This window comes from Salmo salar, chromosome 17, assembly GCF_965601325.2.
Source record: "Salmo salar chromosome 17, fSalSal1, whole genome shotgun sequence".
NCBI lineage: Eukaryota > Metazoa > Chordata > Actinopteri > Salmoniformes > Salmonidae > Salmo > Salmo salar.
In genome coordinates, this window is record NC_138307.1 from 54,264,252 (window position 1) to 54,287,247 (window position 22,996).

A 22,996-nucleotide genomic window follows, 5' to 3' on the forward strand; every position below is an offset into this window, starting at 1 on the left:
TAAACTCCGTCCTGCTCTTTAGATATGCGTGCCAGTCAGTAGGTTAACGCCCCTGCCCCCGCCCCGCCTCTCTTTTCTCCCACTGTATATTTTTGTTTTACCCAGAAACCTGTGCGGTGAACAATGGCGGCTGTGACCGGACGTGTAAGGACACGGCTACAGGGGTACGCTGCAGCTGCCCCGTGGGATTCACCCTGCAGCCAGACGGCAAGACCTGCAAAGGTCAGTGTATAGGTGTGTGTGTGTGTCCCTGTGGCCCTACTGTCCCATACTGCTCTCCTCTGTCTACTTTACTTCCCCCTCTCTCTCTCTCTCTCCATGTGACGAGCGGCTTTTACTCATGCCTCGATTTCACCCAAACCTTTAGTGTGCTCGTTTCATCTGAAGAACACACTGCTAGTGCTGTTAACAATGGAGGCACATTCCGTATCAGAACTCGACCGTATTTGGAAAATGTAACGCTATATGGGCAAGTTATGTGGTATTGAACGGTACTGAGTTGAGAGGATCCTATGCGGAGGTGTTCCAGGGGTCTGGTATCTGTGGCTGGTATGAGTGGTATCTGAGTGATCTTGGGCCAAGACCAACCAACCCTGCTGCACGAAGTTCACTTCCCCTCCTCGCGTGGAGGAGAGAGAGACTCCGGTCTCCAGCGCGGTCACTGGCAGTGCTGCTGTTGTTGTTGTTGATGTTGCCGCCAAACTTTTCCACTTTCCAAATTCCGCCTGTGACGTCAAAGACGGCGACCCAGGCCCTACCGGGACGCCACACAGACGCAGTGAAAGGGATTTTTTTGTTGTTGCAGATAGTTGATTGAGGCTTGTCCCTAAACAAACAGGGCTGTTGATGGTTCTGACCCCAGGGTCACCCGAATGGAAAATACAGTGGTTCATGTGGAGCGGTATTGCTGGTTTCAGGGATCATTGATATGTCTGAGGAACAGCGACACTGTGGTCTGGCTTGCATGAGACACACTTGGGTGCATCTCAAGCGTATAGTGGCTACTTTCTCTCCTCATCTCCTAATCTCCTTTCCTTCATCTGCACTGATCGGAAGGAAGAGACTGGGGAAGAGAAAACAAAAGGGCGGAGAGTTTTCCTCGGGCTGTTGAGTTGAGTTGGTTCTACACTGAGGATGTGGTGAGTGCTGTTGCATCGCTGCTCAACCTATTCTGCCCACATGTGACAAGACATGTTTGAGGAGGGGAACTGCTGTAGGAGTCGCCATAGCAAGGACTTGTAGGTTACATGGCGGCGACTCTTTATGTCCAATGTCCTGTGTGTGTATGTGTGTGTGTGTGTACCTGTGTACCTGTGTGCCCGTGTGTGTGTATGTGTGTGTGTACCTGTGTGCCCAAGGTGTGTGTGTGTGTGTGTGTGTGTGTGTGTGTGTGTGTGTGTGTGTGTGTGTGTGTGTGTGTGTGTGTGTGTGTGTGTGTGTCTGTGTGTCTGTGTGTCTGTGTGCCTGTGTGCCTGTGTGTGTGTGTGTGTCTGTGTGTCTGTGTGTGTGTGTGTCTGTGTGTGTGTGTGTCTGTGTGTGTGTGTGTGTGTGTGTGTGTGTGTGTGGTGTGTGTGTGTGTGTGTGTGTGTATTTCGTGTCAAGACGTTTGAGAATGTGGCATGTAAGTGTGAAATACTGGAGCCGGGGCTGTCTGTCTGGCTGGCAGGCAGACAAGGCGACGGCAAACTTTGAGCTGTTTGAACAGTGAGGCCTACGCTGCACTGTCTCTCTTTGTCTCTCACACACATATAGTACACACACACACACACACACACACACACACACACCACACAGACTCACACAGACTCACACAGCGCCACCCAGCTGTATAGTGGGGAGACACATCGGATGGGGTTACAGAGAGTGTTACTACCTACCACCATCCGTCATATCTCCAGCTTAGAGAACAGGCATATCGTTCATTCTCAGTTGTCATGTCAGCTCTTTGGTTGAAGTGAGGCAGAGCATGGGGACAGGTTTGTTTGGACACATCACATCAGAGGCACCATTATGGTCAGTGAAACCAGTTGATAATGATATATCGTAGAATCCTCCATGGCAACATCATTGTCTGCTAACAAGGTTAGCTGTGACCGGAAGGGTCCAGCCCAGCATTGGTTGCAGTGTGAGAAAACATCTAGTCTCTCTGTCGCTCCAATGTCAAGTTTAAACCCCAGCAGCTTGTGTGAACAGCTTACACTCCCGTCTGTCTCCCGTCTGCCTTTGATTTGTGTGCTTAACAGGACAACCAAGCCTTTATGGTGCAGGAAAATTAAAAGTTAGCCTCTCCTGTGTTTTCCGGCTGCGAGTTGAGTGGAGAAGATGGATAGGGCTGCAGTCCAGCTGTGTTCCGCCCAGATAATTTGGCTGAGTTAGGCCCCTGGGCTCCATAAATCCACCGGTGATTGACCTGATCTGAGCTGGAGCTGAGAGACAGCACAGACAGCACCACATCCATCACCCATCACCATCCATCAGCTGGGCATGAAGGGGTGGAGGGTGGAGGGATGGAGCAGGAAAACATGGAGGGAGGCATCTGCCACTGACTGCAAACACACACACACACACACACAGACACACACACACACACACACACACACACACACACACACACACACACACACACACACACACACACACACACACCTACTTACATGATAGACAATCACATGCAGGCACGGTGAATGCACACACAAGTTAACCATACACTCGTCAGCAATCAATACACACATGCACTCTAACTACACACCCACACTGACTACACACAAAAGCACACACTCAAACATATCAGGAAGGGAAAGTCTGAACTCAGCATTACTTCTGGCTGTCCCCGTCCGGGACAGATCATCACCCACTGATCCCAGTCAGTCAGCCAGGGGTATTATTGATCATTAAAGACATTTTATTCAGACCACATGTCCCACCTTGTCGCCATGCTGCCCCCAGCCTGGACCAAAGCGTCCTGTAACCTTGGTAACAGCACACACAGATCTCCTGATCTTTGACAGGTGAAATGGGCTGACAGGGTCTTGGCTAAGCTAGCTGATATCACAGCTGAGCTGACCACAGGAGTGTAGTGTGTGACTGTGCTCTAAAGTCGAATGTTGAAGATAGTCACGTGTTACAGCATTTCGGGTTCTGCCAGCGGTGTATTGTACCATGCAGATAGACCCAGGGGGTAGAGGTGTTATTATAGCATAGAGATAGTGGGTAGTTATGTGTTGTTAATGTAGATCGAGTATTGTAGACAGCAGTTTGTGGTTTTGTGGGGTTAGTAGTTAGCGGGGAGGTAAATGTCATGCTGTGAGGTACTGTAGACAGAGCCGTCTGTCTCTCTGCTCTGTCTCTCTGCTCTGTCTCTCTGCTCTGTCTCTCTGTGTGCCAGACCCTGTGGGACCTGCACCATCCTGCCCCCCCCCTAACATAATCATTTCAATATAAACTATTTAGGGCATGTTTAAATCCCAGGCGTCTGATAAACAGCCTTTCATCTGCGCTGACAGACGAGACGGTTCCCTAACTCCACGATGACAGACGTGCCAATGGAAGGGGGCGTTTTTATCACATGACTCTCCTGCGGACGGAGGGAGAGACGGAGGGAAGAGAGGGAGAGAGGGAGAAGAAAAGTGATTTTGTGAACAGTTTCCAGATGTTTGATTAGAAGGTGCATGTCGGGGGGGTGGATGAGTTATATGTGTGTGCGTGCGCGTGCGTGTGTATGTGTGTTTACACGTTTGCATTGTGTGAGTGTGTGTGTGGTCGGTGCAGGGAGACTGAGCTGCTCAAGTTGTACAGTGTGTGTATGGGCACCTGAGACACGTCCCCACTGGCCTGCATTCCTCTCCCCAGTACCAGCGAAAGCCTGAACACACACACACATCCTGTAATCCAATCAAAGAGCCATTACAGGAGTCACTTAACACTGACAAGGAGAAACCTGGTGATAGGCTACAAGCTCGTTGGGTTATTAGGGGACATGCTTTATGTGGCTAAGCTAATCTCAGTAAACTAACTGTATCATAGTCAGCAACACCTTTGATTCTCACCCTCACTTTCCCACTTACCACTCCCACTAGCTTTTTGTCATAGCTTCACTATCACTTTGTGTCCTCAAGAGACTGGAAGCTACTGTACGGAGTGGCTTCCCCATAAAGTCCTCTAGCCCCACTCATCCAGACAGAAAGCCTCCAGAAAGTGCCGACGCTCTCAAAAGCCCAATGTATTAACATGTCAGGCCCAGTAATCTCCACAATAACACTCCTATCTCCATCACCTTACATGACTCAGCCTGGCCCAGCTCCGGCCCTCAACCGTTCCGGCTCTCCCTCCGTCAGGCCGGCGTCGGCCCTGCCTGCTGTTTTATTTTACTGTTGTGTTGCTCTTTACTGGAGTTGCTCTTGGCCCAGATGCAGCCCATAGAGCCTCTGTTATTAGACGGAGGAGAGTCTTTAGGGACAAAGCAAACAAAGCGGGCCGTTTAAGTCCTCTGATAAATACACGGCCGGCTCTGGCCCGAGCTGCCCGTCGTCTCCCAAATTAGCAGCCTGAGGTGGTCACACCGAGGTAAACTCTGCTTTTTATGAACAGTAGAACCCCCTTCTCCCGTCCCCAAATTATTTGGACAGGTTCGGGTTTCCACAAATCTATTACGTTTAATTGCTTTTTACTGTAAATATTTTGAAAAACTACACAGTTTTCCCGAGGTGCTTACCAAGGCTACCCGAGCTCTCAGAGATAAGCCTGCAGCAGCAGCCAAAGAGCTTCCACATTCCTCATCTCTCACTCTCTCACTCTCTCTCCAATGGCTGCAGTTCATGTTACAATACAACCTTTATTTCTTCTTCTCTTTCTTTATTTCTGTCTTGTTTGCTGCCTCTCCCTCTTTCCGTTCTCCATCTACCATGCTTCTACACCTGCATTGCTTGCTGTTTGGGGTTTTAGGCTGGGTTTCTGTATAGCACTTTGTGACATCAGCTGATGTAAGAAGGGCTTTATAAATACGATTGATTGATTGATAGATACTATCTTTGTCTTTTGAGAGGACTATTATTGACTCACAAGCATCTTATGCAACAATGACCTTCCAGTTGATCCCTCTGAGTTTTACTTACTGTGTTGAGGTCAAGGGCCAGAGGTCAACGTTCAGCCATATTCTCATTACCGGTCGATTATTTATCCTATTTATCCTTGTTAATTACAAACGATCCTAATCGTCTGTTGAACCCTAAACCACCATCACAAGGCTTTTCCTCTGCATTAGCTCAGGGCTCAGGTTAACTTAGCAGTAACACAGTGTTCTGCTCTCATATCTCATATAGTGTTGGATTTCTCACTGCAAACACAGCTCCTAGTGCTGCCTTGGGCCCGCAACCTCCTATCCTAAGAGGAGCAAGGAGCAGTAAGCCAGTGCGTTTGTTTCTCTTGGCCCAGGCGGATGTTAGCCCTTTCCATTTGGCTCTCAGCCTTCCCAGCAGCAGCAGTGTTCCCAGTCAGCCAGTCAGTTAGCCAGTCAGTCAGTTAGCCAGTCAGTCAGTTATCCAGTTAGTCAGCCGGTCAGTCAGCCCGTAGACAGTCAGCCAGTCAGCCAGTAGATAGTTAGTAGCCAGTCAGCTAGTCAGTCAGCCAGTAGACTATCAGTACCCAGTCAGCCAACCAACCAGCCAGTCAGTCAGCCAGTAGACAGTTAGTAGCCAGTCAGTCAGCCAGTAGACTATCAGTACCCAGTCAGCCAACCAACCAGCCAGTCAGTCAGCCAGTAGACAGTTAGTAGCCAGTCAGTCAGCCAGTAGACTATCAGTACCCAGTCAGCCAACCAACCAGCCAGTCAGTCAGCCAGTAGACAGTTAGTAGCCAGTCAGTCAGCCAGTAGACTATCAGTACCCAGTCAGCCAACCAACCAGCCAGTCAGTCAGCCAGTAGACAGTTAGTAGCCAGTCAGTCAGCCAGTAGACTATCAGTACCCAGTCAGCCAACCAACCAGCCAGTCAGTCAGCCAGTAGACAGTTAGTAGCCAGTCAGTCAGCCAGTAGACTATCAGTACCCAGTCAGCCAACCAACCAGCCAGTCAGTCAGCCAGTAGACAGTTAGTAGCCAGTCAGTCAGGTAGTAGACTATCAGTACCCAGTCAGCCAACCAGCCAGTCAGCCAGCCAGTCAGTCAGTCAGCGAGTAAGCCAGCCAGTCAGTCAACCAGCCATTCAGGCAGATGGCTGTAATAGATGGTAATGAGCTGGTAATGGCTGGTTATATTCAAGGAGCAGCAGGGCTCAGAATGGACCTATTGATCGCAGATGAAGCAGGGTATCGATCGAACCGGTGGTAAATGTCAAACAGGGATGGGAGATTGATGGAAGATGGGTGTGTAGGGTGTGTGCGTTGACAAATTACACCCCTGTTCTCACGTCCAGATTCATAGAGAGATTAAAATGATTAGATCGCGGTGAGAAAGGAAGAGAGAGACAGAGATGGTAACAAAAAGAGATATCTGAAATGAGAGGCAGATACAAGAGATAAGGGGTGAGTGAGAGATAGATCAGTGGGCATAGAGAGTGGAAGATTGAATGAGTGAGAGAGTGAGTGAATGAGAAGGATGGAACATGAGACGTCACCATTCCTTATCCGCTCCATTCATTGCTCTCATTTCCTTTTCATCCCTCTCTCCCTCCCCAGGTCTCCGCTACCACCTCCCCCCTCCCTGAGTGAGATCCTCATGGTACATCATATGTAGGAGAGCCTTAATGAGCTATGCCCTCGTTAATAGAGGCCTAACTACCAGCTGGCCCCTGGCAGCCCAGATGTGTGTGCAATGCAATCACAGAGGTGCTCTCTCTCAATTCAATATCAATTTAAGGGCTTTATTGGCATGGTAAACATATGTTAACATTACCAAAGCAAGTGAAGTAGATAATAAACAAAAGTGAAATAAAAATAAAAATGAACAGTAAACATTGCCTTCACAGAAGTTCCAAAAGAATAAAGACATTTCAAATGTCATATTATGTCTTTATACAGTGTTGTAACGATGTGTAAATAGTTAAAGTACAAAAGGGTGCACATAGCCTGTCTTCTCTTGAGAGTCAGAGCTGTCTACGGCGGCCTTTCTCAATAGCAAGGCTATGCTCACTGAGTCTGAACATAGTCAAAGCTTTCCTAAAGTTTGGGTCAGTCACAGTGGTCAGGTATTCTGCCACTGTGTACTCTCTGTTTAGGGCCAAATAGAATTCTAGTTTGCTTTGTTTTATTGTTCATTCTTTCTAATGTGTCAAGTGGCTGGGAGCGCAGATTGTCCCGGGTTTGTGGCTGTCTAGATCCCTGCTGTTTGTTGTTTTCAATTTTCCCCGTGACCTGCCCTGTCTGGAACTGCGAGGAGTAACAGCCTAACCTACGTTGCTAGCTACCGTGACCAAGAACAAAGCTGGCGGGAGTACCGTTGAGGACAGTGGTGTCTCTATCACACATGAAGGATCTTTAAACGAACACAAAGAGACCTACAAGCAGTTGTTACAACAACAAGAAAATAGTTTCAAGTGTTTTGTCCAAATACTCGTGGATTCTACAAATAAAAGAATGGACGACCTGACCAGAGAGGTCCAGGACCTGAAGAACAGTTTGCAGTTCTCCCAGGGTCAGCTCGACGAGTTGAAACAGATGAACGGCAAAATGACAGCAATCTGTAAGTCAGTGAGAGAGGACATCAGTTCTGTGTGTGAATCCATGATAACAATGACAGATAAATCAGACTACCTCAAGGGAAAATCAAGGCCGAAACAACATGGTTGTGGATGGAATTGCAGAATCTCCACATGAGACCTGGATGGAGTCTGAGGACAAAGTGAGGGAAATGATCTCTGAGAAATTGAAGATGGACCACAGGAAGATTGAAGTGGAGCACGACCACAGGACTGGAAAACCCACCACTGGCCCAGGTGATAGGCCCGATAGTGGTCAAGTTCCTGAGATTCAAGGACAAGGTACTGTAGCTGTTCTGGAAAGAGCCAAGAACTTGACAGGAACGTATATATCTTCCTCAACGAGGACTATCCTGAAGCTGTGCGCCAGAAGAGGAAAGAATTGATCCCAGCCATGAAAGCTGCCAGAGCGCGTGGCGACATTGCGTACATCCTCTACGACAGGGATGAGAGAGCCAAGCCTATGGGTTTGTAGCCTCAACCCTGCAGCACACACACACACACACACACACACACACACACACACACCAATTGATTAATGGACTGCTGAATGTATATTTCTTTCTCTTGCTTTGTCTGCTCTTTTCCATATTATCTCTATCTCTGATAAGCTACACAGGAAAGGGCTGAAAATGGCCCATATTAATATGTGTAGCTTTAGGAATAAGGTTCATGAAATCAATAACTTGCTAACATCAGATAACATTCATATATTAGCCATTTCTGAGACTCACTTAGATAATTCATTTGATGATACATCAGTAGCAATACAAGGATATAACATCTATAGAAGAGACAGGAATGCTTATGGGGGAGGTGTTGCTGTATTCAGGGCCATATCCCTGTCATGCTTAGAGAAGATCTTATGTCAAGTGTTATTGAAGTGTTGTGGTTGCAGGTTCACTTGGCACATCTAAAGCCTCTTCTTTTGGGGTGTTGCTATAGGCCACCAAGTACTAACAGTCAGTATCTAAATAATATGTGTGAAATGCTGGATAGTGTATGTGATGTAAACAGAGAGGTCTACTTTCTTGGGGACCTGCATATTGTCTGGTTTTCATCAAGCTGTCTGCTCAAGAGGAAGTTTCACACTGTAACCAGTGCCTGTAATCTGGTTCAGGTTATTAATCAACCTACCAGGGTGTTTACAAACACTACAGGAACAAGATCATCCACATGTATTGATAACATTTTTACTAATCCTGTAGAACTGTGTTCTAAAGCTGTATCTGCACCCATTGAATGCAGTGATCACAATATAGTGGATATATCCAGGAAAGGCAATGTTCCAAAAGCTGGGCCTAAAATACTGTATAAGAGACTCTTATGTGGATGATGTTAAACATATTTGTTGGTCTGATGTGATTAATGAGGAGTATCCAGACACTCCACTTGACACATTTATGAAATTGCTTCTTCCAATGATTGAAAAACGTATCTGTTAAGAAACTGTTAGAACTGTTAAGACTCCATGGATTGATGAGGAATTGGAAAAAATAACTGTATGGTTGAAAGAGATGGGGCAAAAGGAGTGGCTAATAAGTCTGGCTGTACATCTGACTGGCTGACTTACTGCAAATTGGAGAAATTATGTGACTAAACTCAACGAAAAGAAGAATAAACTTTATTATGAAGCCAAGATCAATGACATAAAGAATGATGGAAAGTCATTCCGCTACCCAAGAGTGGTAAAGCGGCCTTTACTGGTTCTAACAGCAGACCTATCAGCTTGCTGCCAGCTCTTAGCAAACTGTTGGGAAAAATTGTGTTTGACCAAATACAATGCTATTTCTCTGTAAACGAATTAACAACAGACTTTCAGAATGCTTATAGAGAAGGGCACTCATCATGTACTGCACTGACACAAATGACAAAAAAATGCCACACAATTGACACCACACACCAAAAAGCAAGTTCTGCAGACTCTAGTTTTGTCTAATCTTGATTATGGTCCAGTCGTGTGGTCCAGTGCTGCAAGGAAAGACCTAGTCAAGCTACAGCTGGCCCAGAACAGAGTGGCACGTCTTGCTCTTCATTGTAATCAGAGGGCTGATATAAATACTATGCTTGCCAGTCTCTCTTGGCTAAGAGTTGAGGAGAGACTGACTGCATCACTTCTTCTTTTTATAAGAAACATTAATGTGTTGAAAATCCCAAATTGTTTGCATAGTCAACTTACACACAGCTCTGACACACACACTTATCCCACCAGACATGCCACCAGGGGTCTTTTCATAGTCCCCAAATCCAGAACAAATTCAAGAAAACGTACAGTATTATATAGAGCCCTTATTGCATGGAACTTCCTTCCATCTCATATTGCTCAAATAAACAGGAAATCTGGTTTCAAAAAACAGATAAAGCAACACCTCGCGGTATAACGCCTCTCCCCTACTTGACCTAGATAGTTTGTGTGTATGCATTGTGACTACTGTCCACATGTAGGCTACGTGTGCCTTTTTTAAAAATGTATGTACTGTCCTTGAGCTGTTCTTGTCTAATGATGTTCTGTATTATGTCATTCTGTGTTATGTTTCATGTTTTGTGTGGACCCCAGGAAGAGTAGCTGCTGCTTTTGTAACAGCTAATGGGGATCCTAATAAAATACCAAATACCAAAGTAATTCTCTTTTTGTTTTCTCATGATTTGGTTGGGTTTAATTGTGTTGCTGTCCTGGGGCTCTGTAGGGTCTGTTTGTGTTTGTGAACAGAGCTCCAGGACCAGCTTGCTTAGGGGACTCTTCTCCAGGTTCATCTCTCTGTAGGTGATGGCTTTGTTATGGAAAGTTTGGGAATCGCTTCCTTTTAGGTGGTCTATCTCTGTCTCCCTCTCTCTCCATTGAAGTGGACAGATCAAGATGGATTCTGCTCTCCCAGCATGTCTTATTGACTCTTCATCTACCTACTCTATCTCTTCCTCTTTGTCCCACTCCCCTGTCTCACTTCCCACTCCCCTGTCTCACTTCCCCCTCCCCTGTCTCACTTCCCCCTCCCCTGTCTCACTTCCCACTCCCCTGTCTCACTTCCCACTCCCCTGTCTCACTTCCCCCTCCCCTGTCTCCTTCCCCCTCCCCTGTCTCACTTCCCACTCCCCTGTCTCCTTCCCCCTCCCCTGTCTCACTTCCCACTCCCCTGTCTCACTTCCCCCTCCCGTCTCCTTCCCCCTCCCCTGTCTCACTTCCCCCTCGCCTGTCTTACTTCCCCCTCGCCTGTCTCCTTCCCCCTCGCCTGTCTCACTTCCCCCTCCCGTCTCCTTCCCCCTCCCCTGTCTCACTTCCCCCTCGCCTGTCTTACTTCCCCCTCGCCTGTCTCCTTCCCCCTCGCCTGTCTCACTTCCCCCTCCCCTGTCTCCTTCCCCCTCGCCTGTCTTACTTCCCCCTCCCCTGTCTCCTTCCCCCTCGCCTGTCTTACTTCCCCCTCGCCTGTCTCCTTCCCCCTCGCCTGTCTCACTTCCCCCTCCCCTGTCTCCTTCCCCCTCGCCTGTCTTACTTCCCCCTCCCCTGTCTCACTTCCCCCTCCCCTGTCTCCTTCCCCCTCGCCTGTCTTACTTCCCTCTCCCCTGTCTCCTTCCCACTCCCCTGTCTCCTTCCCCCTCCCCTGTCTCACTTCCCACTCCCCTGTCTCACTTCCCCCTCCCGTCTCCTTCCCCCTCCCCTGTCTCACTTCCCCCTCGCCTGTCTTACTTCCCACTCCCCTGTCTCCTTCCCCCTCGCCTGTCTCACTTCCCCCTCGCCTGTCTCCTTCCCCCTCGCCTGTCTTACTTCCCACTCCCCTGTCTCACTTCCCCCTCGCCTGTCTCCTTCCCCCTCGCCTGTCTCACTTCCCCCTCGCCTGTCTCCTTCCCCCTCCCCTGTCTCACTTCCCACTCCCCTGTCTCACTTCCCACTCCCCTGTCTCACTTCCCCCTCGCCTGTCTCCTTCCCCCTCGCCTGTCTCACTTCCCCCTCCCCTGTCTCACTTCCCCCTCCCCTGTCTCACTTCCCCCTCCCCTGTCTCACTTCCCACTCCCCTGTCTCATTTCCCACTCCCCTGTCTCACTTCCCCCTCCCCTGTCTCACTTCCCCCTCCCCTGTCTCACTTCCCCCTCCCCTGTCTCACTTCCCCCTCCCCTGTCTCCTTCCCCCTCCCCTGTCTCCTTCCCACTCCCCTGTCTCACTTCCCCCTCCCCTGTCTCACTTCCCCCTCCCCTGTCTCACTTCACACTCCCCTGTCTCACTTCCCCCTCCCCTGTCTCACTTCCCCCTCCCCTGTCTCACTTCCCACTCCCCTGTCTCACTTCCCCCTCGCCTGTCTCCTTCCCCCTCGCCTGTCTCACTTCCCCCTCGCCTGTCTCCTTCCCCCTCCCCTGTCTCCTTCCCCCTCCCCTGTCTCACTTCCCCCTCCCCTGTCTCACTTCCCACTCCCCTGTCTCACTTCCCCCTCGCCTGTCTCCTTCCCCCTCGCCTGTCTCACTTCCCCCTCGCCTGTCTCCTTCCCCCTCGCCTGTCTCACTTCCCCCTCGCCTGTCTCCTTACCCCTCGCCTGTCTCACTTCCCCCTCCCCTGTCTCACTTCCCACTCCCCTGTCTCCTTCCCACTCCCCTGTCTCACTTCCCCCTCCCCTGTCTCACTTCCCCCTCCCCTGTCTCACTTCCCACTCCCCTGTCTCACTTCCCCCTCCCCTGTCTCACTTCCCCCTCCCCTGTCTCACTTCCCACTCCCCTGTCTCACTTCCCCCTCCCCTGTCTCACTTCCCCCTCCCCTGTCTCACTTCCCACTCCCCTGTCTCACTTCCCCCTCCCCTGTCTCACTTCCCACTCCCCTGTCTCACTTCCCCCTCCCCTGTCTCACTTCCCACTCCCCTGTCTCACTTCCCCCTCCCCTGTCTCACTTCCCACTCCCCTGTCTCATTTCCCACTCCCTCACTTCCCCCTCCCCTGTCTCACTTCCCCCTCCCCTGTCTCACTTCCCCCTCCCCTGTCTCACTTCCCACTCCCCTGTCTCACTTCCCACTCCCCTGTCTCACTTCCCACTCCCCTGTCTCACTTCCCCCTCCCCTGTCTCACTTCCCCCTCCCCTGTCTCACTTCCCCCTCCCCTGTCTCCTTCCCACTCCCCTGTCTCCTTCCCACTCCCCTGTCTCACTTCCCACTCCCCTGTCTCCTTCCCACTCCCCTGTCTCCTTCCCACTCCCCTGTCTCACTTCCCCCTCCCCTGTCTAACTTCCCACTCCCCTGTCTCACTTCCCTCTCCCCTGTCTCACTTCCCACTCCCTTGTCTCACTTCCCACTCCCCTGTCTCACTTCCCACTCCCCTGTCTCCTTCCCCCTCCCTTGTCTCACTTCCCACTCCCCTGTCTCACTTCCCACTCCCCTGTCTCCTTCCCCCTCCCCTGTCTCACTTCCCACTCCCCTGTCTCACTTCCCCCTCGCCTGTCTCCTTCCCCCTCCCCTGTCTCACTTCCCCCTCCCCTGTCTCACTTCCCACTCCCCTGTCTCATTTCCCACTCCCCTGTCTCACTTCCCCCTCCCCTGTCTCACTTCCCACTCCCCTGTCTCCTTCCCCCTCCCCTGTCTCACTTCCCCCTCCCCTGTCTCACTTCCCACTCCCCTGTCTCATTTCCCACTCCCCTGTCTCACTTCCCCCTCCCCTGTCTCATTTCCCACTCCCCTGTCTCATTTCCCACTCCCCTGTCTCACTTCCCACTCCCCTGTCTCACTTCCCCCTCCCCTGTCTCCTTCCCCCTCCCCTGTCTCACTTCCCCCTCCCCTGTCTCACTTCCACCTCCCCTGTCTCACTTCCCCCTCCCCTGTCTCACTTCCCACTCCCCTGTCTCACTTCCCCCTCCCCTGTCTCACTTCCCCCTCCCCTGTCTCACTTCCCACTCCCCTGTCTCACTTCCCCCTCGCCTGTCTCCTTCCCCCTCGCCTGTCTCACTTCCCCCTCGCCTGTCTCCTTCCCCCTCCCCTGTCTCCTTCCCCGTCCCCTGTCTCACTTCCCACTCCCCTGTCTCACTTCCCACTCCCCTGTCTCCTTCCCACTCCCCTGTCTCACTTCCCCCTCCCCTGTCTCACTTCCCACTCCCCTGTCTCACTTCCCCCTCCCCTGTCTCACTTCCCACTCCCCTGTCTCCTTCCCACTCCCCTGTCTCACTTCCCCCTCCCCTGTCTCACTTCCCACTCCCCTGTCTCCTTCCCACTCCCCTGTCTCACTTCCCCCTCCCCTGTCTCACTTCCCACTCCCCTGTCTCATTTCCCACTCCCCTGTCTCACTTCCCACTCCCCTGTCTCCTTCCCACTCCCCTGTCTCACTTCCCCTTCCCCTGTCTCACTTCCCCCTCCCCTGTCTCACTTCCCCCTCCCCTGTCTCACTTCCCACTCCCCTGTCTCATTTCCCACTCCCCTGTCTCACTTCCCCCTCCCCTGTCTCATTTCCCACTCCCCTGTCTCCTTCCCACTCCCCTGTCTCACTTCCCACTCCCCTGTCTCACTTCCCACTCCCCTGACTTACTTCACCCTACCTTGTCTCACTTCCCCCTCCCCTGTCTCACTTCCCACTCCCCTGTCTCATTTCCCACTCCCCTGTCTCCTTCCCACTCCCCTGTCTCACTTCCCCCTCCCCTGTCTCACTTCCCACTCCCCTGTCTCCTTCCCACTCCCCTGTCTCACTTCCCACTCCCCTGTCTCACTTCCCACTCCCCTGTCTCCTTCCCCCTCCCCTGTCTCACTTCCCCCTCCCCTGTCTCCTTCCCCCTCCCCTGTCTCACTTCCCCCTCCCCTGTCTCCTTCCCCCTCCCCTGTCTCACTTCCCACTCCCCTGTCTCACTTCCCCCTCCCCTGTCTCATTTCCCACTCCCCTGTCTCCTTCCCACTCCCCTGTCTCACTTCCCACTCCCCTGTCTCACTTCCCACTCCCCTGACTTACTTCACCCTACCTTGTCTCACTTCCCCCTCCCCTGTCTCACTTCCCACTCCCCTGTCTCATTTCCCACTCCCCTGTCTCCTTCCCACTCCCCTGTCTCCTTCCCACTCCCCTGTCTCACTTCCCACTCCCCTGTCTCACTTCCCACTCCCCTGTCTCCTTCCCACTCCCCTGTCTCACTTCCCACTCCCCTGTCTCACTTCCCACTCCCCTGACTTACTTCACCCTACCTTGTCTCACTTCCCCCTCCCCTGTCTCACTTCCCACTCCCCTGTCTCACTTCCCCCTCCCCTGTCTCACTTCCCCCTCCCCTGTCTCACTTCCCCCTCCCCTGTCTCCTTCCCACTCCCCTGTCTCACTTCCCACTCCCCTGTCTCCTTCCCCCTCCCCTGTCTAACATCCCCCTCCACTGTCTCACTTCCCCCTCCCCTGTCTCACTTCCCACTCCCCTGTCTCATTTCCCACTCCCCTGTCTCCTTCCCCCTCTCCTTCCCCCTCCCCTGTCTCCTTCCCACTCCCCTGTCTCCTTCCCACTCCCCTGTCTCACTTCCCACTCCCCTGTCTCATTTCCCTCTCCCCTGTCTCCTTCCCACTCCCCTGTCTCACTTCCCACTCCCCTGTCTCACTTCCCCCTCCCCTGTCTCACTTCCCCCTCCCCTGTCTCACTTCCCCCTCCCCTGTCTCCTTCCCACTCCCCTGTCTCACTTCCCACTCCCCTGTCTCCTTCCCCCTCCCCTGTCTAACATCCCCCTCCACTGTCTCACTTCCCCTCCCCTGTCTCACTTCCCCCTCCCCTGTCTCCTTCCCACTCCCCTGTCTCCTTCCCCTTCCCCTGTCTCCTTCCCCCTCCCCTGTCTCACTTCCCACTCCCCTGTCTCACTTCCCACTCCCCTGTCTCACTTCCCACTCCCCTGACTTACTTCACCCTACCTTGTCTCACTTCCCCCTCCCCTGTCTCACTTCCCACTCCCCTGTCTCACTTCCCCCTCCCCTGTCTCACTTTCCCCTCCCCTGTCTCACTTCCCTCTCCCCTGTCTCACTTCCCACTCCCCTGTCTCACTTCCCACTCCCCTGTCTCACTTCCCACTCCCCTGTCTCCTTCCCACTCCCCTGTCTCACTTCCCCCTCCCCTGTCTCACTTCCCACTCCCCTGTCTCCTTCCCACTCCCCTGTCTCAGTTCCCCCTCCCCTGTCTCACTTCCCACTCCCCTGTCTCACTTCCCCCTCCCCTGTCTCACTTCCCACTCCCCTGTCTCCTTCCCACTCCCCTGTCTCCTTCCCACTCCCCTGTCTCACTTCCCCCTCCCCTGTCTCCTTCCCCCTCCCCTGTCTCACTTCCCACTCCCCTGTCTCCTTCCCACTCCCCTGTCTCACTTCCCCCTTCCCTGTCTCCTTCCCCCTCCCCTGTCTCACTTCCCACTCCCCTGTCTCACTTCCCCCTCGCCTGTCTCACTTCCCCCTCGCCTGTCTCCTTCCCCCTCCCCTGTCTCACTTCCCCCTCCCCTGTCTCACTTCCCACTCCCCTGTCTCATTTCCCACTCCCCTGTCTCACTTCCCACTCCCCTGTCTCACTTCCCCCTCCCCTGTCTCCTTCCCCCTCCCCTGTCTCACTTCCCCCTCCCCTGTCTCACTTCCACCTCCCCTGTCTCACTTCCCCCTCCCCTGTCTCACTTCCCACTCCCCTGTCTCACTTCCCCCTCCCCTGTCTCACTTCCCCCTCCCCTGTCTCACTTCCCACTCCCCTGTCTCACTTCCCCCTCGCCTGTCTCCTTCCCCCTCGCCTGTCTCACTTCCCCCTCGCCTGTCTCCTTCCCCCTCCCCTGTCTCCTTCCCCCTCCCCTGTCTCACTTCCCACTCCCCTGTCTCACTTCCCACTCCCCTGTCTCCTTCCCACTCCCCTGTCTCCTTCCCACTCCCCTGTCTCACTTCCCCCTCCCCTGTCTCACTTCCCACTCCCCTGTCTCCTTCCCACTCCCCTGTCTCACTTCCCCCTCCCCTGTCTCACTTCCCACTCCCCTGTCTCCTTCCCACTCCCCTGTCTCACTTCCCCCTCCCCTGTCTCACTTCCCACTCCCCTGTCTCCTTCCCACTCCCCTGTCTCACTTCCCCCTTCCCTGTCTCCTTCCCCCTCCCCTGTCTCACTTCCCACTCCCCTGTCTCACTTCCCCCTCGCCTGTCTCACTTCCCCCTCGCCTGTCTCCTTCCCCCTCCCCTGTCTCACTTCCCCCTCCCCTGTCTCACTTCCCACTCCCCTGTCTCATTTCCCACTCCCCTGTCTCACTTCCCACTCCCCTGTCTCACTTCCCCCTCCCCTGTCTCCTTCCCCCTCCCCTGTCTCACTTCCCCCTCCCCTGTCTCACTTCCACCTCCCCTGTCTCACTTCCCCCTCCCCTGTCTCACTTCCCACTCCCCTGTCTCACTTCCCCCTCCCCTGTCTCACTTCCCCCTCCCCTGTCTCACTTCCCACTCCCCTGTCTCACTTCCCCCTCGCCTGTCTCCTTCCCCCTCGCCTGTCTCACTTCCCCCTCGCCTGTCTCCTTCCCCCTCCCCTGTCTCCTTCCCCCTCCCCTGTCTCACTTCCCACTCCCCTGTCTCACTTCCCACTCCCCTGTCTCCTTCCCACTCCCCTGTCTCCTTCCCACTCCCCTGTCTCACTTCCCCCTCCCCTGTCTCACTTCCCACTCCCCTGTCTCCTTCCCACTCCCCTGTCTCACTTCCCCCTCCCCTGTCTCACTTCCCACTCCCCTGTCTCCTTCCCACTCCCCTGTCTCACTTCCCCCTCCCCTGTCTCACTTCCCACTCCCCTGTCTCCTTCCCACTCCCCTGTCTCCTTCCCACTCCCCTGTCTCACTTCCCCCTCCCCTGTCTCACTTCCCACTCCCCTGTCTCCTTCCCACTCCCCTGTCTCACTTCCCACTCCCCTGTCTCCTTCCCCCTCCCCTGTCTCCTTCCCACTCCCCTGTCTTACTTCCCCCTCCCCTGTCTCACTTCCCCCTCCCCTGTCTCACTTCCCCCTCGCCTGTCTCACTTCCCACTCCCCTGTCTCACTTCCCCCTCCCCTGTCTCCTTCCCACTCCCCTGTCTCCTTCCCACTCCCCTGTCTCACTTCCCACTCCCCTGTCTCACTTCCCACTCCCCTGTCTCACTTCCCCCTCCCCTGTCTCACTTCCCCCTCCCCTGTCTCACTTCCCACTCCCGTGTCTCATTTTCCACTCCCCTGTCTCACTTCCCCCTCCCCTGTCTCACTTCCCACTCCCCTGTCTCACTTCCCCCTCCCCTGTCTCACTTCCCACTCCCCTGTCTCCTTCCCCCTCCCCTGTCTCACTTCCCACTCCCCTGTCTCACTTCCCCCTCCCCTGTCTCACTTCCCACTCCCCTGTCTCATTTCCCACTCCCCTGTCTCACTTCCCCCTCCCCTGTCTCACTTCCCACTCCCCTGTCTCACTTCCCCCTCCCCTGTCTCATTTCCCACTCCCCCACTTCCCACTCCCCTGTCTCCTTCCCACTCCCCTGTCTCCTTCCCACTACCCTGTCTCACTTCCCACTCCCCTGTCTCACTTCCCTCTCCCCTGTCTCACTTCCCCCTCCCCTGTCTCACTTCCCACTCCCCTGTCTCACTTCCCTCTCCCCTGTCTCCTTCCCACTCCCCTGTCTCACTTCCCACTCCCCTGTCTCACTTCCCACTCCCCTGTCTCACTTCTTTCTCCCCTGTCTCACTAACCACTCCCCTGTCTCACTTCCCTCTCCCCTGTCTCCTTCCCACTCCTCTGTCTCACTTCCCACTCCCCTGTCTCCTTCCCACTCCCCTGTCTCACTTCCCACTCCCCTGTCTCATTTCCCACTCCCCTGTCTCACTTCCCCCTCCCCTGTCTCCTTCCCACTCCCCTGTCTCACTTCCCCCTCCCCTGTCTCACTTCCCACTCCCCTGTCTCATTTCCCACTCCCCTGTCTCACTTCCCCCTCCCCTGTCTCATTTCCCACTCCCCTGTCTCCTTCCCACTCCCCTGTCTCACTTCCCACTCCCCTGTCTCACTTCCCACTCCCCTGACTTACTTCACCCTACCTTGTCTCACTTCCCCCTCCCCTGTCTCACTTCCCACTCCCCTGTCTCATTTCCCACTCCCCTGTCTCCTTCCCACTCCCCTGTCTCACTTCCCCCTCCCCTGTCTCACTTCCCACTCCCCTGTCTCCTTCCCACTCCCCTGTCTCACTTCCCACTCCCCTGTCTCACTTCCCACTCCCCTGTCTCCTTCCCACTCCCCTGTCTCACTTCCCACTCCCCTGTCTCACTTCCCACTCCCCTGACTTACTTCACCCTACCTTGTCTCACTTCCCCCTCCCCTGTCTCACTTCCCACTCCCCTGTCTCACTTCCCACTCCCCTGTCTCCTTCCCACTCCCCTGTCTCACTTCCCTCTCCCCTGTCTCACTTCCCACTCCCCTGTCTCACTTCCCACTCCCCTGTCTCACTTCCCACTCCCCTGTCTCCTTCCCACTCCCCTGTCTCACTTCCCACTCCCCTGACTTACTTCACCCTACCTTGTCTCACTTCCCCCTCCCCTGTCTCACTTCCCACTCCCCTGTCTCACTTCCCCCTCCCCTGTCTCACTTTCCCCTCCCCTGTCTCACTTCCCTCTCCCCTGTCTCACTTCCCACTCCCCTGTCTCACTTCCCACTCCCCTGTCTCACTTCCCACTCCCCTGTCTCACTTCCCTCTCCCCTGTCTCCTTCCCACTCCCCTGTCTCACTTCCCACTCCCCTGTCTCACTTCCCCCTCCCCTGTCTCACTTCCCCCTCCCCTGTCTCACTTCCCCCTCCCCTGTCTCCTTCCCACTCCCCTGTCTCACTTCCCACTCCCCTGTCTCCTTCCCCCTCCCCTGTCTAACATCCCCCTCTACTGTCTCACTTCCCCCTCCCCTGTCTCACTTCCCCCTCCCCTGTCTCACTTCCCACTCCCCTGTCTCACTTCCCACTCCCCTGTCTCACTTCCCACTCCCCTGACTTACTTCACCCTACCTTGTCTCACTTCCCCCTCCCCTGTCTCACTTCCCACTCCCCTGTCTCACTTCCCCCTCCCCTGTCTCACTTTCCCCTCCCCTGTCTCACTTCCCTCTCCCCTGTCTCACTTCCCACTCCCTTGTCTCACTTCCCACTCCCCTGTCTCACTTCCCACTCCCCTGTCTCCTTCCCCCTCCCCTGTCTCACTTCCCACTCCCCTGTCTCACTTCCCACTCCCCTGTCTCCTTCCCACTCCCCTGTCTCACTTCCCCCTCCCCTGTCTCCTTCCCCCTCCCCTGTCTCCTTCCCACTCCCCTGTCTCACTTCCCCCTCCCCTGTCTCACTTCCCACTCCCCTGTCTCCTTCCCACTCCCCTGTCTCCTTCCCACTCCCCTGTCTCACTTCCCCCTCCCCTGTCTCACTTCCCACTCCCCTGTCTCCTTCCCCCTCCCCTGTCTCCTTCCCACTCCCCTGTCTCACTTCCCACTCCCCTGACTTACTTCACCCTACCTTGTCTCACTTCCCCCTCCCCTGTCTCACTTCCCACTCCCCTGTCTCACTTCCCCCTCCCCTGTCTCACTTTCCCCTCCCCTGTCTCACTTCCCTCTCCCCTGTCTCACTTCCCACTCCCTTGTCTCACTTCCCACTCCCATGTCTCACTTCCCACTCCCCTGTCTCCTTCCCCCTCCCCTGTCTCACTTCCCACTCCCCTGTCTCATTTCCCACTCCCCTGTCTCACTTCCCACTCCCCTGTCTCACTTCCCCCTCCCCTGTCTCCTTCCCCCTCCCCTGTCTCACTTCCCCCTCCCCTGTCTCACTTCCACCTCCCCTGTCTCACTTCCCCCTCCCCTGTCTCATTTCCCACTCCCCTGTCTCACTTCCCCCTCCCCTGTCTCACTTCCCCCTCCCCTGTCTCACTTCCCACTCCCCTGTCTCACTTCCCCCTCGCCTGTCTCCTTCCCCCTCGCCTGTCTCACTTCCCCCTCGCCTGTCTCCTTCCCCCTCCCCTGTCTCCTTCCCCGTCCCCTGTCTCACTTCCCACTCCCCTGTCTCACTTCCCACTCCCCTGTCTCCTTCCCACTCCCCTGTCTCCTTCCCACTCCCCTGTCTCACTTCCCCCTCCCCTGTCTCACTTCCCACTCCCCTGTCTCACTTCCCCCTCCCCTGTCTCACTTCCCACTCCCCTGTCTCATTTCCCACTCCCCTGTCTCACTTCCCACTCCCCTGTCTCACTTCCCCCTCCCCTGTCTCACTTCCCACTCCCCTGTCTCATTTCCCACTCCCCTGTCTCACTTCCCACTCCCCTGTCTCACTTCCCACTCCCCTGTCTCACTTCCCACTCCCCTGACTTACTTCACCCTACCTTGTCTCACTTCCCCCTCCCCTGTCTCACTTCCCACTCCCCTGTCTCACTTCCCCCTCCCCTGTCTCACTTTCCCCTCCCCTGTCTCACTTCCCTCTCCCCTGTCTCCTTCCCACTCCCCTGTCTCACTTCCCCCTCCCCTGTCTCACTTCCCACTCCCCTGTCTCACTTCCCACTCCCCTGTCTCCTTCCCACTCCCCTGTCTCACTTCCCCCTCCCCTGTCTCCTTCCCCCTCGCCTGTCTCACTTCCCACTCCCCTGTCTCACTTCCCCCTCCCCTGTCTCCTTCCCACTCCCCTGTCTTGCTTCCCCCTCCCCTGTCTCACTTCCCCCTCCCCTGTCTCACTTCCCACTCCCCTGTCTCCTTCCCCCTCCCCTGTCTCCTTCCCACTCCCCTGTCTTACTTCCCCCTCCCCTGTCTCACTTCCCCCTCCCCTGTCTCACTTCCCCCTCGCCTGTCTCACTTCCCACTCCCCTGTCTCACTTCCCCCTCCCCTGTCTCCTTCCCACTCCCCTGTCTCCTTCCCACTCCCCTGTCTTACTTCCCCCTCCCCTGTCTCACTTCCCCCTCCCCTGTCTCACTTCCCCCTCCCCTGTCTCACTTCCCACTCCCCTGTCTCACTTCCCACTCCCCTGTCTCACTTCCCCCTCCCCTGTCTCACTTCCCCCTCCCCTGTCTCACTTCCCACTCCCGTGTCTCATTTCCCACTCCCCTGTCTCACTTCCCCCTCCCCTGTCTCACTTCCCACTCCCCTGTCTCACTTCCCCCTCCCCTGTCTCACATCCCACTCCCCTGTCTCCTTCCCCCTCCCCTGTCTCACTTCCCACTCCCCTGTCTCACTTCCCACTCCCCTGTCTCACTTCCCCCTCCCCTGTCTCACTTCCCACTCCCCTGTCTCATTTCCCACTCCCCTGTCTCACTTCCCACTCCCCTGTCTCACTTCCCCCTCCCCTGTCTCACTTCCCCCTCCCCTGTCTCACTTCCCCCTCCCCTGTCTCCTTCCCACTCCCCTGTCTCACTTCCCACTCCCCTGTCTCCTTCCCCCTCCCCTGTCTAACATCCCCCTCTACTGTCTCACTTCCCCCTCCCCTGTCTCACTTCCCCCTCCCCTGTCTCACTTCCCACTCCCCTGTCTCACTTCCCACTCCCCTGTCTCACTTCCCACTCCCCTGACTTACTTCACCCTACCTTGTCTCACTTCCCCCTCCCCTGTCTCACTTCCCACTCCCCTGTCTCACTTCCCCCTCCCCTGTCTCACTTTCCCCTCCCCTGTCTCACTTCCCTCTCCCCTGTCTCACTTCCCACTCCCTTGTCTCACTTCCCACTCCCCTGTCTCACTTCCCACTCCCCTGTCTCCTTCCCCCTCCCCTGTCTCACTTCCCACTCCCCTGTCTCACTTCCCACTCCCCTGTCTCCTTCCCACTCCCCTGTCTCACTTCCCCCTCCCCTGTCTCCTTCCCCCTCCCCTGTCTCCTTCCCACTCCCCTGTCTCACTTCCCCCTCCCCTGTCTCACTTCCCACTCCCCTGTCTCCTTCCCACTCCCCTGTCTCCTTCCCACTCCCCTGTCTCACTTCCCCCTCCCCTGTCTCACTTCCCACTCCCCTGTCTCCTTCCCCCTCCCCTGTCTCCTTCCCACTCCCCTGTCTCACTTCCCACTCCCCTGACTTACTTCACCCTACCTTGTCTCACTTCCCCCTCCCCTGTCTCACTTCCCACTCCCCTGTCTCACTTCCCCCTCCCCTGTCTCACTTTCCCCTCCCCTGTCTCACTTCCCTCTCCCCTGTCTCACTTCCCACTCCCTTGTCTCACTTCCCACTCCCCTGTCTCACTTCCCACTCCCCTGTCTCCTTCCCCCTCCCCTGTCTCACTTCCCACTCCCCTGTCTCATTTCCCACTCCCCTGTCTCACTTCCCACTCCCCTGTCTCACTTCCCCCTCCCCTGTCTCCTTCCCCCTCCCCTGTCTCACTTCCCCCTCCCCTGTCTCACTTCCACCTCCCCTGTCTCACTTCCCCCTCCCCTGTCTCATTTCCCACTCCCCTGTCTCACTTC

General features: G+C 55.0%; 1 protein-coding gene across 7 annotated transcripts in view; it reads left to right on the forward strand.

The window, feature by feature from the left end:
* LOC106576154 (signal peptide, CUB and EGF-like domain-containing protein 1) overlaps positions 1-22,996 on the forward strand; it is a 176,270-nt gene that overhangs the window by 94,801 nt on the left and 58,473 nt on the right. For all 7 annotated transcript variants that reach the window (XM_014153088.3, XM_045699776.2, XM_014153094.3 and 4 more), the window contains one exon: positions 106-222. In XM_014153088.3, coding sequence (XP_014008563.1) covers positions 106-222 — 117 coding nt within the window. The remainder of the gene's footprint in view (positions 1-105; positions 223-22,996) is intronic.